General features: G+C 38.3%; 2 protein-coding genes across 2 annotated transcripts; both read right to left on the minus strand.

The window, feature by feature from the left end:
• Window positions 1–1,013: 1,013 nt before the first annotated feature.
• On the minus strand, window positions 1,014–2,273 carry LOC129773093 (uncharacterized). Its single transcript, XM_055776644.1, has one exon. The coding sequence runs from the start codon at window positions 2,271–2,273 to the stop codon at window positions 1,014–1,016; it is 1,260 nt and encodes a 419-aa protein (XP_055632619.1).
• A 5,072-nt stretch (window positions 2,274–7,345) lies between these two features.
• On the minus strand, window positions 7,346–8,861 carry LOC129777159 (SUZ domain-containing protein 1). Its single transcript, XM_055783250.1, has 3 exons — window positions 8,585–8,861; window positions 7,981–8,315; window positions 7,346–7,917 (listed from the first exon to the last, which is right to left on the minus strand). The coding sequence occupies exons 1-3, from the start codon at window positions 8,639–8,641 to the stop codon at window positions 7,440–7,442; spliced, it is 870 nt and encodes a 289-aa protein (XP_055639225.1). The 5' UTR covers window positions 8,642–8,861; the 3' UTR covers window positions 7,346–7,439.
• Window positions 8,862–17,284: the final 8,423 nt, after the last annotated feature.

Here is a 17,284-nt window from a genome sequence, read left to right on the forward strand (position 1 = left end):
GTGAGTACATCGAACGTAGATGCAGGCTCCATATGCCTTGATAGATGCATCACAAAATCCGTGGAGTTCAACGGACAGACACGGTTTTGGAAAATGCTAACCATCGGGGAATTTTCTAACCCGATTAAACTATGGCGATATTTTTGCCACTGAGATTGTTGGTCGCTACTAAGTGGATCGTCCCAAGAAAGCTTCTGCTTCCAAAGGTCTTGGACGAAGATTTTGGCTGCGATTATTATTGGACTAATTAATCCAATTAGATCGAAAATTCGAGCAAAATCAGAGAGGACAGTCCTTTTGCAAACTTCGGTACGATTCCACAAGGGAACCTTGAATTTAAAGCAGTCCAATCTGGGCTCCCAGACTAATCCCAGTGTTTTGATAACGGTACCAGCACTTTCTAAGTCGACGGATGACCGATCGTCTCTCATATCGTGAGGAATATGATCGAGTATTGTTGAGTTATTCGAACTCCACTTTCGTAATGTAAAGTCAACATTTTTCAAAAGTCGTGTTAGCTCGTGGTATAATTTAATACCAACTTCCGTGGTGTCGACACCAGACATCAAATCGTCTACATAAAAATCACTCGCGAGAACAACTGCGGCATCCGGAAACTTCGCGCCATCGAGTTCCGCGAGCCGCTTCAGACATTTCGTTGCCAGGTACGGGGCGGATGCTGTACCATATGTCACGGTGCACAATTCGAACACGCGAAATGGTTCGTTCGGATGATTCCTCCAAAATATACGTTGCAATCGTCTATCATGTTGTTGAACTTCAACCATGCGATACATTTTTTCAATGTCCGCGATCAAAGCATACCGATGAAACCTGAACCGAAGAATGAGCGAAATCAAATCATCTTGTACAGTGGGTCCGACCATTAAAGCATCATTGAGAGATACTCCGGTAGAACTCGGACACGAAGCGTCAAATACAACGCGTAATTTCGTTGTGGTGCTTTCAGGTTTAATAATACAATGATGGGAAATAAAGTACTACTGAGAAGTTTAATCATCTGTAACTACCTCTCTTATATGTCCAAGACGATGATACTCCTCGATGAAGTTAATATACACGGTTTTGATCTCTGCATTGGCTGAAAGCCGTTTCTCGAGTGCTAGGACACGCTTCAGCGCAATGGAGTTTGAATCTCCAAGCTGCTTAATGTTAAAGTTTTTTTTCGGTAATGTGACTATAAATCTTCCACTAGAGTCACGAACAGTAGTTCGATCAAATGGAGCTTCGCATATCGATTCTTCGATGGAGTGTGTGCTTTTCGAGCGACACGATTCCAGCTCCCAAAAGCGTGTTAATATTTCATCAATTCGTTCGATGGTATGGTTTGCGATAACTGATCTAGAATGAATATGTTCTTCTGGTGTCCGTCCACAGACTATCCAGCCAAATTCAGTCTTCCGGATAGTGAGATTGCTTCCCTTCAATTTCATTTGTTCGTCCTTCAGCAGATCGAAAAATAAACCGGCCCCAAGTATTACATCAATGGCGCCAGGTTCATTAAAATGTGGATCGGCAAGGTCTATTTCTTGAGGTATATTCAAGTTGTCGGTGCGAATCTTTGATGCTGGCAGATCCACCGTGACTTGTGGAAGAACATAAAACATTTCTTGCATTGAGAAATTCGAAATTCTAGATTTTACAAGTACGATGACAGACTGTTTGCATGATTTTGTAGACTGTCCAATCCCACTCACGATAATGAGTTCCCGAGAGCGCTTGAATTTGAGCTTTTGTGTTGAGTTCTCAGACATAAAACACATCTGAGAGCCGCTATCGAGCAATGCTCTAGCGTGTGTATTATTTCCAAATTGGTCTTCAAGCACCACGACTGCGGTTGCAAGTAGAACCGATCGTAATGACTTGGTTTCGTTAGCAAAGAGGGCAATGTTATGACTTACAGGAGTGTCTCTGGGAGGTGGCGTCTGTCCGTGCGTGCTTTGAAAAACAATGGGTAAGGAATTGCTGGTGGATCGATTGGTTGAATGTTGAAAAGTGTTGGTGTTCTGTGGTTGATTATGACTTTGCACATTCGGTAATGTATGAAACGGTTGCTGGTTACGTGGATTCATCTGAAGTCGTCTCATCGGTAGTGCTGGTTGAGCTCGTGGGCTTTGATGTGTTGCTAAGTGCAACTGTCCGCAGATGCGACAGGAACCTCGTGAACATTCTCTGGACATGTGTCCTCTGGAAAGACAATTGAAGCATAATTGATTCGCCTTTACGACATTTCTCCTCTCTTCCACCTTCATAGTCGTAAACTTCTTGCATTGGAATGTCCGATGTTGTGTGTCTCCACAGAATGGACAAGCTGTCTGAACACCAGCGTGGCTGGTAATGTTGCGTAGCGGTTTTTTGGTTTCTGATGATTGTATATATCTCGAACCAAGAGACTGAAGGACGATGCAATGGTTTTTTAGAAACTCTAGCAACTTCTTGAAATCAGGAACATCTCGAGATCGATGCTCTGTTTCCCACATTCGCAATGTTGATGAGTCTTGCTCGTTAACATGCGGCCTAAAATCGTACCCCAATTCGTAGTGGATTCTCCAAGTTTATCCAACATTTGCAAATGTTTGTCGAATTCATTGACCACATAGTTCAAATTTTCGAAACCTTCCTTTTTGATGGGGTTGATAGCAAACAAGGCGTCCAAGGTGGATTTCACCAGTAATTTTTTGTTTTCATAACGAGATTCCAACGAATCCCACGCTATCGAAAAATTTGCCGCGGTTAATTCGATCGATCCGATTTCCTGGAATGCCTCCGCTGTTAACGACGTACGTAAATACGTAAATTTATCAATGTCAGAAAGTTGGCTATTGTCAATGAATGATACGGAAAGTATCCCTGAATGATAACCAATCTCGCAAATTTCCACTGAATGTTGGAAGTTTCAACTCTGGCAGCTTGACTCGCACTGCCGGAGCTGAAAACTGTTGAGCAGGCGTTAATACAAGAACTGTAGATGAACTAACGGGTGTTAAATAAAAAATGAGAATTTTTTCAATCACATATAAAACAATTTTTTTTTCATCGATTTCAGTATTTTTTATTAATAATATAATGTATTTTCTTCAAAAAAATGTCAGTGAATGTTTGAGTATGGGCCGTGGTCTGCTGTTCGATTTTATCGAGGCAGCAGGATTTTATCGAGGCACTCTTCTCGATAGATTTGTTGGTTGATTGCCAGACCGCTCGGCTTAAACCAAGGCTTTGAAATGGCCCGGTCGGAAATGGCGATGTACAACATAACCTTTTTTTCAAACTTATGCTTGAACTTGTATTTCACTTCAGGCGGTGTGGATGACTTGTCGCTGGAGTAGTAATTATCATTTCAAGCTTGCATGGATTGTTTCAGAAAAAAGTATTCATTAATGAAACTCTTGAAGATTGTTTCATTTTTCTTATCTCGTCGTCGATTATGAGCTTCCACGGTTTCATCAACTTCCTGGTACTCATCATCACCATCGATGTCTTCCAGAAGAAGTTCAATTTCTGCCCTAGTACTGCAGAAAGAATCATAGATCTCATCCAATTTGGTCAACCTAGCCTCCAGTTGGGGCTTGTCTCGACCTTCATGGTAATTTCGCACAAACTCCTTTATTGTATCCACCACATGCCTCAGTTGTCGCTCCTTTTTCTGGAGCATTCGGAAATCCTTATTCGTCATTATGAATAACCTTACAATTGATTTTTATTGTAATCGACGAAAATGCGCACAAAGGACCAACAACCAACAATCGAATCGAAATAAATATGATGAGTATAATATAATTCAACCAATGGACATCAATAACCTTTCCAATAAATGAAATAGACATACAATATCGATATCTATAATTTTATTTAATTTTATTTTGGAACCTGTTCCAATTGTATTTGTTCTACAATGGCGGACTCTTTGTCGACGCTTTATTGATTCACACAATAGATGTAACTGAAAGGCATTGTTCCTATTGTGATATTGTTATAAAATTGTGGACTCTTTGTCAACGCCGTATTGTTCAACACAATGGAGATGATTAGAATGGCCGACGCCTGACCATGCATTCAGAACGCCACCTCAGACAAACCTGACCCTCTTGCTACTTATCTGAATACGGCGAACGGCGAAAATCCTGACGCGAATGACTTTCCACGTCCGATATCCAGGGTATTGCAGCAGACCTCCGCTCACTGATATGTGTCTTCCGTCAGGTATATGGACTCGTCGCGTTTCTTGGAACCTTATGTCGGTAACGCCGTATATGTAAGCACTTTGAGTTTTTCACGACACTTAACGTAGATTCCCGCTTACTAAGTCTCTTTGAAATCCGGTTCGAAAGACCAAGTCATCTGAGTCGGGCCTTACTGTAGAAAACTACTGCTACTACTATTCTTTATCATAGTAGCTAGTTTAAGTTAGAGTGAGTTCCTCCGCTCTCGCCATCATCAGTAAAGCTGATGATCGGTGCAGAGTGGGTTCGGTGGTAGAAAGCTTTCCTAATATTATACAAAATCTCTACTCGATTTCGAAGGCGTTCCGAAGTCCATCATTAGTATGGTATCTCTTGTTCATTGCACTTATCTTTAGTTGTCTTTGACCTTATCTACGAGTTTTTTGGTGTATGCGGAAGGAATATTTATCAATTTTTGTATCAAGTGGTTTATAAAATCGTTATTTTTAGAAATTTTATTGTTTTTAAATTTCCTACACAGATAAATTCCTTAGTTTTTGCCTGGGATTGATGTCGGAAGATTATAGAATAATGTCAATAACTTTTGAGTAATTGTAATGTAACCATGTGCGAACTTTAAATGTCTTGAGCTCTGGGTCATTGTCTTGGCAAAACTTATATTCTCGATTCCATCCCATTTTGTTGACACTTTGCTTCATATTTTCCTTCATGATGTTCAAGTAAACATTCTGATCCAATTTGCAATTGTGGTACTTAAAAGAGCCCTTGTGGACAAACTCAATCCAAACTTCTTCTTTACCTGTTTTGAGAAAGACACTCCATTGTCATTGCTCGTCAGCAAACCGTGTCCGCTTCCACAAACATCAAACGACGTTCTCGTGAAAATTTTCAATAAAATTCGCAATTATATATAGAAAATTTCGACAAAAATCCAGACAAATCCAGACTATTGATTTTCCAACATCCAGATTTCTGTTCAATACACCTGGCATCCCCGGCTTAACCCTTTTTAAGGCCGTGGAAACTAGGCAAGGAATCAACTAAAACTTCAGAGAACATAATCCTTACACGAGGAAGAACACATTATCTTTGATAAAAAATAAACTATTGAAACAGTTGGAAAAATTGCTGGAAATACAGTTGCCACTGCCCGTTAACTCCAAAAACACTACTTGTCGCTGCCTTGTAAGCTAATTTTATTGTGCCTTTGGTTATACAAAAATTGAAACAATATCTCTGGAGCTGCGAAAAATATTTTTTTATAAACTTACAAAGAAAAAATAAAAAAAACGAATTTTTCATCAAATACATAATTTTTTTTAATTGGAGAAACTGCATGAACTTACACAGTCCTAAATAGAACGCTCACAGTGAATAACTTATCAACTTTTTTTTGTCCCATTTTGTTTATTTATTTAGGCTCAGCTAAAATGTAACAGAGCCGGGTTTTTTAATCGTGTACATGTGTATGTTTATGGTTCTATAAATTGTAAATTACACAGTAGTAATAGCCATTCAGACGTAAGAGTATTTTTTTTGTTCCATTACATTATGTTAAATTACACTGTAGTCGCCATTTAAGCGAAAGGGTATTCTTTCTGTTGTTTCATTGTTCAGCAGACCGGACAGCGGAGATAGTTGATATGATCATTGTTGTGTTATTTATAGCACAACAGCCCGATGATTCTTGCCGAGCAGAGCAGTTGTACACCCAAAATTGATTTTTGGCTCATCCCGATTTATTACATTAAATGAGACTAAAAATAACAGAAAATGTCATGACTCTGAAATACTGGTAAGCATTTGTATAATATATATGATACAGCAATATAAGATTGATATGAGCGAGCGAAACAAGAGACGCGTTGCAAATAAGCACACATTACATTGCCACATATGTACACGACTCAGACCGAGATGGGCTTAGATCTCCTTTATGCTCACTCCTTTTTACTCTTAGAAAACATTTTCCAACATAATTTTGTAATGAGGTGTAATATTACCACGCATTCACGCGTAACCAAGTGGCTACGAAGACCCCCTACTTATAAACATGTTGCATGTTCAACGAATTTAAAGAGATTTTTTTGCCGGCGCCCTTAAATTGCGTTTTTTACATAAAAACAACACGTATAATTTTAGCAACCCTAAAAAAAATTAAGTATTGCCAGATACTTTTAGAAGTCTTCGGTTGAGCAAAATATTAAAATAATATTCCAAGTGCGGCAATAAAATATTTTCTGTGGGTGGCAATATAGTTTTTACGGCCTTATAACAGGTTCACCAATCGCAAACTCTTTAAATTAATAAGAATTTTGTATGAATAAGACTAAAACTAGAAATAGATTTTTGTTCAAAAAATTTGGCTATAGGGGTCTAAGGTATCACTCAATTCTGGAAAAGGGGTCTACTGATCAAAATAATTTGAGAACCCCTGTTCTAAATCATCAAGTTTTCTAACACCCCCTGATAAATTTTCAAGAAAGAACTTTACACACCGTAAGTTGATAGATAGTTTTAGCGCAAAGAATTTCCGTGCTGTTAAAACCCAAACGTGTTCTCCAGGAGGGAATATGGGATGCTGGATGTTGAGGTCACGAAAATCGCAAGAAAAAAAGACCACACGCTGAGGGACCATAATTATGATCCGGAGGTTGAGCTCCGCCTGCACTACGATTCAATGGATGCGTTCAGCTGGTCGTGAGTATAAAATTCGAATCTATCACCAGACGCATCGTATTTCGCCCCAGAACCCCCAGTCCCTCAGAAAGCATTTTATTTTCTCTAGTTTGATTCCATTTCAAACGCTAGTTGAGGGAAATTTTCGACATCAATTCAAAACAACCTTTTTTTCTTATGGAGTATTTCTTCGACCCGGAACAGTTTTTATGGTACACTCAGATTGTATAATAGTCTTAAATTTGTTTCTCATAATCTGCGCATTTCTTACACAATCGTTAAAATGTTCATTACACCCACAGACTATCTTTCTTATGTTGTTAAAGTAGTTGAAAAAATTGTACGCACTTCGACGAAATTAAAGATTTGTTCCGAATTGTTTCAAGTAAAAGTTGGCCGTTTTATGGCCATATCACTTTAAACCAATCTACAATTTCTTTTTGCGGCGAATCAAAGATGAAAAGTTACATATTTTACAACAAAATTTGAATAGTGTATATTTTCAGCAAGTGCAATAAGCAATAAAAAATATGATCCTATTTTTTTCTAATGAACTAGCTACCGTCGTATAGTGAACCCGTGAGAACCATCTGGTCCAGCAGGCATTCTCAGTATATTGTTGTTGCTATTGTTAGCCCCTACGTGGCCGTACACTGCAATTGCTGCCGCTGCTTGATGGTAACCACTGGCAGTTTGCGGAGCCATCCCGTAAGATGAAACATGCTTCTGATGATAATGCTGAGACTGGGGATGGTGCTGTGGATGTTGGTAAGGATAGGGACCTGTACTAGGATGAGGCGCTTGTTGTTGGTAGTAATGGTGATTTGCTGCTTCCGGTGGCGGTACCTGATTCCTTGCAGACGGATGTGGTGAATAGTATGGACCGGTGTGTTGGGCATGTTGCTGCATGTGAAAGCTTCCTGGAGGTGGCCTATATGAACCCTGTGGCCGATCAGGTCGAACAGGCCCGCCACTATTGTTGTTATTGATTAACCGAAATCCATTTCCATTTGTATTCGAATTGGTTTTTTTCGTCCTGAAATTCAATTGAACGTGATTAAAATGCATTGAAACGTTATATCCATCCATATGTCCTCACGGTTCGAACGGTTTCTGTTGTTGTTCTTCTTCGTCATGTGCTGAACCTAATATCCGCAGACGTGCTTCGGCATATTCTTGCTTCCGTTGATCCAGCGATTTGATTTGTGTCTTCGGTTTACTCTCGGCAGTAGATTTTTCTTCCTGCACATTTGCTTGTGGGCGACGCAGTATTTGCATTTGGGGTCTTTGTAAAATAATTCGCGGACGGAGTTCTTCCTCTAACATCACCGGTAGACTGTTGCTGCTGGCAGCCTTGGAATTTCCACCAGCACCGACACCGTTGACTGGCGATCCATCATTCACTTTTGCGAGTGTTTCTAGTCTGGAATTTAACTGAACGAATTTTTCCGATGGAAGAAATCATTTTGGAATATTAAATTATAAATACGCGGAATAACTTTACGTAGCTTCGTGGTGAAATGTATGTTTCTAAACAATGGTTTCGAAAGGGTTATCACAATATCTAAATCAGGTCGGAAAGCAAAAAATAGTTACACGCCCAAGAACATTTAGCGCGTTTTACCATCGACTTGAATATTTTCTTTACTTTGAGTATATTCGAAAGAATCCAATAATGACTTTAATACGTCTGTTCAACCTACCCGTTCTTCATCAATTTCCTCCCAATTTTCGACGATATCCTGTGCTTTACTGGTCATACTGAGTACACACAATGCACTCCCTCACTACCTGCACCCTGTTAACTTATTAATTTGGACACCGTTTCTCGGTTACTTCTCTCCAGCGCCTGATTTGGATAACGTATCAGATGAAAAATATGGAATTTATACGCGAGAATTTCCCTAATTACACACCGAGAAAAAAGTGAAAGAGTGGACAACAGCAATATGTAATTTTCCGAACTGTCAGATTACAGCTACCCACCATTCTGCGCAGGGCTGTGCCAATACCGTCTGTAGGTTTGGAAATCTTTGATCTTTGGTTGTGTCTGTAACGAAAAATATTGAACAACACTCCAGTCTCCATAGGCTTTTGATCTTTGTCCAATTTCTAAGGTAAATGATTTTGGTTTGTCTAGTCGAAAATACGATCATGGTTTGTCCACTATTTTGAATGCTCTAATTCAGCACACCTTTGTCAAATCAGGTATTCAAATGTTTCAAAACATATAAATGAAATAGTCTTTTCCATGATTTACAGTAGTTTTATAGTATATTTTTACGGATTCACATGTTTTAAAGGATGATAAAATAAACTTTCTATTGATGTCAATGCGCCCCTCAATTGAGCTAACTTTTAATCAATCACCAGATGATTATTTGGCACGTATTCAGATCTTTTATTGATTATAATACCCACAAATATTGTAAACATCATGCTTGCACATCATTTGTATCAGATTTTCAGATCTAAACCATTAAATTAACGCATTTTGATGACCTCAATTCTAATCATGAGTTGTCAAAATAATTAATGTTGTTTTGTCCACATGATTCTAACCGCTTGGCGTGCTGCAGTTTGTGTTTTGTGTCCTTCGCATATAGCAGAAATAAAGTTTCTCTATGTTGAATGTGTTGAGGTGAACACTTTTAAAATGCCCAATAAAAGGCAATATTCTGAAGAAAGCCTAAATTATGAATGGTTCAATATGATGACAGTAAACTCGATTTTTTTCATTCAAAAATAGTGATTTCTAAAACCGGATAAACCATGATCATTTTTTGGACAAACTATGATCAGAAGTGGTCAAACCATGATCATAATTTCTATTTGAGGAAAATCGTTAAAACACATAAAAATTTGAGTAATTTCAACGCCTTATGGTAGTATTAGCAACTAGAGACTTGGGGCTTTTCAACAAACCCAAACTCGTATCGATTATATGTTATTTCCATGAAGAAAAATCGATTTTCATTTACTAGTTGCGTAAAAACACCCTAAATTGGACAAACCAAGATCATTTACCCTACGAAATAAAAACATTTTGGTGGTCTGTTTATTACAGTATTCGTTCGCTAACTGGTCCTGGTTTAACTGGTTTGCTTTTTAACTAGGCGAACGTTAACTGGTCCTTGGACCAGTTAAAAAGCACAGTTTCGTAAATAATATTCAAATGGAGGATTTGCTATGAGGGGCATTCGAATGAGATTTGAAATGTTATGAAAATAGACATTATTTTCGCATGACAAAAACATTGATTAATTTACAGAAAAATAATTTCCTCAAATTATATTTCATACCTGTTGTCGCATTCAATGCGAAACTTCCATTGTAAACTTTTGTTTATCCAATTTCAACGCAAATCAAACAATTCATTGAAGTTCCCCTCGATTTTATTCGACGTTTTACATGCCGGACCAGTTAGAACGCGAATGTCGATAACTGATATTCCCTTTTCGCCCAGTTAGCGAATGTTTGATGCATGTACATGCATGTACTCACAAATCGAGATGAAGAATAGAAGGTGGGAGGATTCACGGGTTTTGGTTGTGTTGAACTTTGATTGTATTAGTAGCCAGGAAGATAGGAAGTTCGCATACCAGGCATACCAGTCAGTTACTCAAATGGTACAAAATTGAATTTTAATTGTTTATTCGAAATATTAAAATTCCTTGTCGGTTTCAATAGTTATACATAACCGGCACGATTTGAATCGTTTTTTCTTTCTAAAAAGAAATTGAATACGGAAAAACCTTGGAAAATGAGAAAAACAAAGCGCTACCGAATTGTTAATTTAAGCCTTATGCATTGATCTTGTTTTTTTTCCTTTTGAATGTACTTGAAAGAAATAAATGCTGTAGTTTGTGTAATTTGTATTTTTAGTTGTTTAATGAAAGTAAAAGTTCAAATATAATTTTAGAGTTAACATGTGTCGAGAAGTAAAATTGAATTGAAATTATGTTTAGAATACCTCAATAATACTGAAGAACACCTCAATAATACTGAAAATTCAGTTTCTGCTAAAAAGTCAGTTGGGTCCTTATGATTCTGAACGCAAGAAAAAACTAGTTCGTTCATTTCGTCTAATCATTTTTACATACATAAACAAAATCTGTGACGTCACCGTACCGTCAATTATTCTCTTGGACTTATTTTGGCGAAACGAAAATGGCGACAAAGTATTTTTGCTCTACCTTTTTATTTAATTGTATTGGCTGAAACTTGGTCTAAATTTTGTTACACCGAAAACGAAATACACTGATATTTTTTTGGTTTGTGCATGCGTTCATTGTATTAAAGTCCTCTAACTTTAAATACATCATGTTATGCCTTTGATAGTCATTTGCGAAAACTACGAATGTATTCTAATATTTACTCCGAAACTGTATTGCTATCACCCTTATTCTTGTTAGCGGTCGTATCTGCTTTCGTTCGAACGCTTTGATACGTTAGGAGAAGGTATCATTGGTTTCGTACGAATCCGTTCTCACGAGACTTTTTCGAACTTAAAAATGTCGAAATAATCAGATCCAAGATTATTTCTTAACTTTCATGCAAGATTTCATCAAAGCAACGATGATAGTGTCACCCACATGTATATGGCTAATGGCGCGACGAACATATTAAGCGAGTGTCTTCCAGGTTGCGGCAATATGGGCAATTGTACAGTGAAACATGATATCAATACTAGGAGAATGGCAGCATGGCAGGCATAATGCGAGGACTTACTGAGACCAGCATTGCATCGCATCACAAAAATGAAACGAAATGAAATATGAATAATCTTCATGACTCATATTCTCAATTCTCAATGATTCAATTCTTTCTATACTAGATTGAGCAGTAGAGCCAACTTGTCAAGACGGACAAAACCTGGTACTTGGAATGGATTCAACGGCTTAGGATAAAAAATAATCCGAATCAAACATTAAAGCCATCATCGTTCACTCGTTCATCTCCTCCGGCAGTCAAATGAAACTATTAAAAAAAAAATTCTGCTGAAAATATTTCTGCTTCTATAGAATTTTTCCACTATAATTGAAATACACCCAGGTTTTTTTTACGGGCAGCGATTCGTGAAAGGATTTCCTTGTAAGTAGACGGTCCTCTGGACGGTCCAACAGTGGTACTGCACGTGCATCGGCAGTAGAGTGTACAAATCACAAGGGAATCTTCTAGCAACAGCAGATGACCTCATTCGTGAGGAAAACCGAACTATAGCTACCAGTAACCAACGGAAGCGAGTAACACTCAACTTTTTACTTCCGTTCTACGTAAGGATAGTCCCATTTGAAGTCTATCATTAGATGACATGGTTTTTTTACGCGGATTTTCCAATTAACGCGGATTTTCGAATCAACGCGGTTTTTTTACGCGGATTTTCCAATTAACGCAGTTTTTTTGACGAGGTACGTATTCCCCGCGTAAAAAAAAACCAAGGTGTAAAGAGATTTAAAATTAATTTGAGTAGAAGTATTTTCTCATACCACATCGTCTTAATGCATAACAAAAACATAAACATTGATTAAATTTTCTTCTACGCTTGTTCTGATTCGCATCTCAACACACTGGAGAAATAGTTTAGTAAAAGCAGCTACCAAATCTTTAGTAGCCAACACATTTGTAAAATATACATATTTTTTGTAAATATTACCAAAATCGCGTAAAAGTGGTGTCAGACGCAATGAACGTTCTTACCAAGGATTCGTATATGTTACTTCATACCATTAGTAACCTTGTTTTTTTTGTCATACCTAACATCTGTGGAGTGCGCAGTTCGCAATTGCCATTTCTCTTTTGGAGACGAAGATATTCGGAGGTGAGCATTTTGTTGATGTTATGTTTCATTACATGTATACATATTTAATGTTATTAACATATGTTTTTCCTTTGTTCATGGGGACACGAGAGAACAAAATACGGATGAAACGTGCTGTGCTACCGACACTCAGCTATCCCCGTCCCTAAATAATGCAAACCAGAGCGATGCAGCAGGAAGAGGAACGGAAACTTTTTCGAGTAATCGAGACTTTGGAAATGCATATGAAATTGATGTGGTTGAGGCTGCGATAGTAATTTTCCCCTTGTACGCTGCTCATAGAATAATTGATGTTATTAAGTACTGTTATTATTATTCACAATGCTAATTTTTATATTGTAGAATAATTGATACTGTTTATAGAATAAGTTATATGTTATTAGTATAATGTATTCTAAGCACGTGGAGTTAAATGTAATCAAATATATTTTTTGAATTAAAAATAATTATTAAAAAATATTTTCATAATCCCTGATAGGTAATCATCACAAATGAGAAGCAACATTTTCACTGATATTGCACCAATGTTGGACCAACAAATCGCAGTTTGTTTGACATTTTTTCCTACCATTTTTCTTTCGTAACATGTACCAATGATTGGTAGGGTAGAAAATGACTAGAGAATTGGTAACATGTACCAAAAAATTCGTCATATTTACTAAATGTTCCTCTCAGTGCAGTAGCGTTTGACTGACAGGCTAAAAAACACTTTCGTACAAAAACAAGGATAGGACAGTTTGTTCGCACGAACGATGTTCGAAAGTTCGAATGGATAGATCTCTTTCGTACGAATCCAAGAATACGAGTGAGACATACTTTCAAATGTTTTGTCTTCATTCGAAAACAATAATAAGAGTGTATATTCTTGAGCAAACGTGCCGCTGGAGCCTTTCGTTTGCTGTTATTTCAACTACGTCAGTTTTGATTAGAGATAAACGAGAAATTTCAACCCCAAAACCTTTTCACATTGGTTTGAAGCTCTTGCAGTTTCCTTCTATTCATACTGGAGAATAGATTTATTTTTTTTTATCCAAACTATATATTTTATTAAGGCTCATATGGCGTCAGCCTAACGGGGCCGGGAGTTCAATATTTCGACAATGTTTGCTTACAACTATGTTAGTAATATGTAACCGATTACTCGCGGTTGGTTCGAGGTTAGTATTACAAGTGTTCTCATAATTGGTATGTTGCAGTCTTCGATGCTCTGTACGTGTGCCCGACACGGGATACTTCCTATTGGGATGCAGCTGACCATTAATCAGCAACGCCCCACTATTCTGTACCCCATATCTAGCGTGGTGCGTCTTTCTCGACTCGAGGAATCCAGGATAGCATGGTCACTAGCCGGCGCAAACATCAGCTCGTGTAGAGTTGTCATGAGCGGTACAACCTTTGGCTCTTGTTGAATGATCAGTGGACTGCACAACCTTCGGCCCGTGCATCTGTAAAGAGTGTGTGTATGTATTGCCGCGACTAAGTAAAAGTTTATCGATCGGATAGGAGGGATATGAAACGGGGACACAACGAAGGAAACATCATTAAACGTTGACATCGGCGTTTCTGAGGAACAGGTATAGAAGAAGCAGAAGATCAGGATCCCGGCTACCTAAGATATCCCGGACGGGGATATCCGATTGTCTGCCTTGTGCTCTCAGTGCTCTAGAGAGCTGAGAGCGAGCAGCATGGAACCGGATACACGATAAGACAACATGCTCGATGTCGTGGTAGCCATCGCCACAATCACAAAGATTGTTTGCTGCGAGCCCAATGCGATAGAGATGCGCGTTTAGGTTGTAGTGATTGGACATAAGCCGAGATATCACGCGAATGAAATCACGACCTACATTCAATCCCTTGAACCATGCACTCGTCGAGACCTTAGGGATAATCGTGTGTAACCAACGACCGAACTCATCACCACTCCACATGCGCTGCTAACTTACGAGCGTATACTGACGAGGAATGTGGAAAAATTCATTATAAGCAATTTGCCTTTCAAAAAGTGTGCCTTCTAAAGCGCCCACCTTAGCTAGCGAGTCCGCTTTCTCATTCCCCGGAATCGAGCAATGAGAGGAAACCCATGCTAAGGTAATCTTGAATAATTTTTCGACCAAAACACTCAATAGTTGTCTTATTCTTGTTAGGAAATAAGATGAGCGTTTATCAACTTTCATTGAGCGGATTGCCTCTATTGAGCTGAGACTGTCTGAAAAAATAAAATAGTGGTCGATGGGCAATGTTTCAATGATCCCTAATGCGTAATATATCGCACCCAGTTCAGCGACATACACGGAACAAGGATCTTTGAGTTTGAAAGAGGCACTGGAATTTTCATTGAAGATGCCGAAGTCAGTGGACCCGTTTATGAATAAACCGTCAGTAAAGAACATTTTATCAGATCTAACTTTCCCATATTCTGCCGAAAATATCGGCGGAATAGAATCGGAGCGTAGATGATCTGGGATTCCATGGATTTTTTGTCGCATGGACAGATAAAAAATGACAGAAGAATTGCAAAAGTATGGGAAGCAAACTTGGTTGGAGATGCCTGGTGAAGGGTGCACGTCGTGGATAAGGTACTCATGATATAAAGACATAAAACTTGACTGAGGAGTCAGTTGGAGTAGATTTTCGAAGTTATCAATCACCAATGGATTCATGATCTTGCAACGGATGAGAAATCTGTAGGATAATTCTGTGAACCGAAGAGTAAGCGGGGGTACTCCTGCCAAAACTTCAAGACTCATCGTATGTGTCGAATGCAAACACCCCATGGCTATACGCAAGCAACGATATTGTATTCTCTCCAGCTTGAGAATATGAATCCTGGCAGCTGATCGGAAGCAAAAACTGCCATATTCTAACACTGATAATATCGTTTAGATGGAGAATAGATGAAAAATATAAAACTATAGCAAACATGTTTGTTCCGGAGATCGTTTGTATCGCTAATACGTTGGTTGCAATATGCAATATGCAATTCGTAACACACGATCGCCAAGCAAGAGCATCAATTCGATCAAATCCAATAAATTTACGTTGTATGAAATTTTGTATCAGTGTGATACCAATACTCTACTCTTCGACTCGAATTGCATAATAGGACCCTTTTTTTCTTTACCTTAATACATCACACGGTAATGCAGATGGTGAGATGTTTGGTTCTGAAGTATTTTCGCAATCTACCTACTCACCAGGCGTGACTCCATCCGATTAATATCTATTGGAGACTCATTTAATGAGCAATGAAGTGCCGAAAATAAAGGAAAATGGCTTAGTGGTTGGTTTTCTTCCAAAGAGAAAATTTTGCATCATCAGGTTTCTTAACAATGGTCAATAATTAAAATAAGACCAAGTGTTTCATGTTCGAACTAAACATTTTTCCCATTTTATATTATATTTACATTCCTGGTAATAGTTAACCATGATACTTTCTTTATTTGTTTTTGGCTTAACGTCTTTACGGCATGCACTGATTCCAATATTTATTTGATTAACTCGGTTCGTGGCTATCCTTCTCCCATTCGGCAGGCACCATGTCCTGCTTCACATAGTCTAATCATCCTGATCGCTGTGCTCCTTGCCTCGTACCAACTCCTGATGAACCACATTTTTTGCAGATTAGTAGTGTGGCATTCTTACAACATGTTTTGTTCAGCGTATCCTTTCAGCTTTGACCACTTTATGGGTTGGTGAGTTGCGTGAGCTCATGGTTCTCTCCTTCGTCTCCTTATGCCGTCCACCTGCGTATCGCCGAGAATGGCTCTTAACACACGTCGCTCGAAGACTTCGTGAACTCACAGATTCCACATCTCGTGCCCGTAAAGCTCAACCAATAATATGAGCGTTTTCAGGGAACATTTCGCGTGATTGCTAAGTCTGTTCGTGGAGACCATAGTAAGCACGACTCCCATTGATAATGCGTCTTTGGATATCGCGACTGGTATTATTGTCAGAAGTTGAAATGGAAGGATTTTTCCCGGCAAAATAAGTCCAAAAGAATAGTTGACGGAACGGTGACGTTGTGTGTGTATCACACTTAAGTCTACTGATAAACCACTTGACCTTAAGTGTTGATTTCATGACATGTTGATGTGAAAAAAATAAATTATAGAGATATTCATATAGTGTAATATGCAGTGGTTAGAAAAATTAAATTCCATTCAAGGTTCCAGGACTGTTGAATCCTCTCATTTGCGTTCTCATGATATTCTATCACTCTTTACAATGTTCAAACACAAAACACTATGTATAAACGAAATGAAACGAATCATTAAAAAAATCAATATATTTTCATATTTGAGGGGCTTAGAATGAAAGGGGTGTAAGTGATTTGATCGATTTCTCTACATCGACTCTCTCTTTTGGTCATAACTTAGCTGCAAACTCATTCCCAGCTGTATTTGATAATGGCGAAGGTAAGTCAGAACCTTCTCTATCGTATTCTATAGCAAACTAAAAATTGGAACTTTTTTGTAGTTGAGTTATTAATCAAAGAAAAAGTTGACGAAGAGAAATTGATCGAGTCACTTACACCCCTTGCCTTCTAAGCCCCTCAATTTAATATTAAATATATGTT

This window comes from Toxorhynchites rutilus, chromosome 3 (assembly GCF_029784135.1).
Source record: "Toxorhynchites rutilus septentrionalis strain SRP chromosome 3, ASM2978413v1, whole genome shotgun sequence".
Classification (NCBI taxonomy): domain Eukaryota; kingdom Metazoa; phylum Arthropoda; class Insecta; order Diptera; family Culicidae; genus Toxorhynchites; species Toxorhynchites rutilus.

Bases quoted from the DNA above. Each gene is read 5' to 3' on its own strand.
- LOC129773093 (XM_055776644.1), bottom strand. From the start codon at position 2,273: ATGAAGGTGGAAGAGAGGAGAAATGTCGTAAAGGCGAATCAATTATGC.
- LOC129777159 (XM_055783250.1), bottom strand. From the start codon at position 8,641: ATGACCAGTAAAGCACAGGATATCGTCGAAAATTGGGAGGAAATTGAT. The intron at 8,316-8,584 runs GTAGGTTGAACA...AAATTCGTTCAG, and splicing joins AGGAAATTGATGAAGAACGG to TTAAATTCCAGACTAGAAAC. The intron at 7,918-7,980 runs GTGAGGACATAT...ATTGAATTTCAG, and splicing joins CAACAGAAACCGTTCGAACC to GACGAAAAAAACCAATTCGA.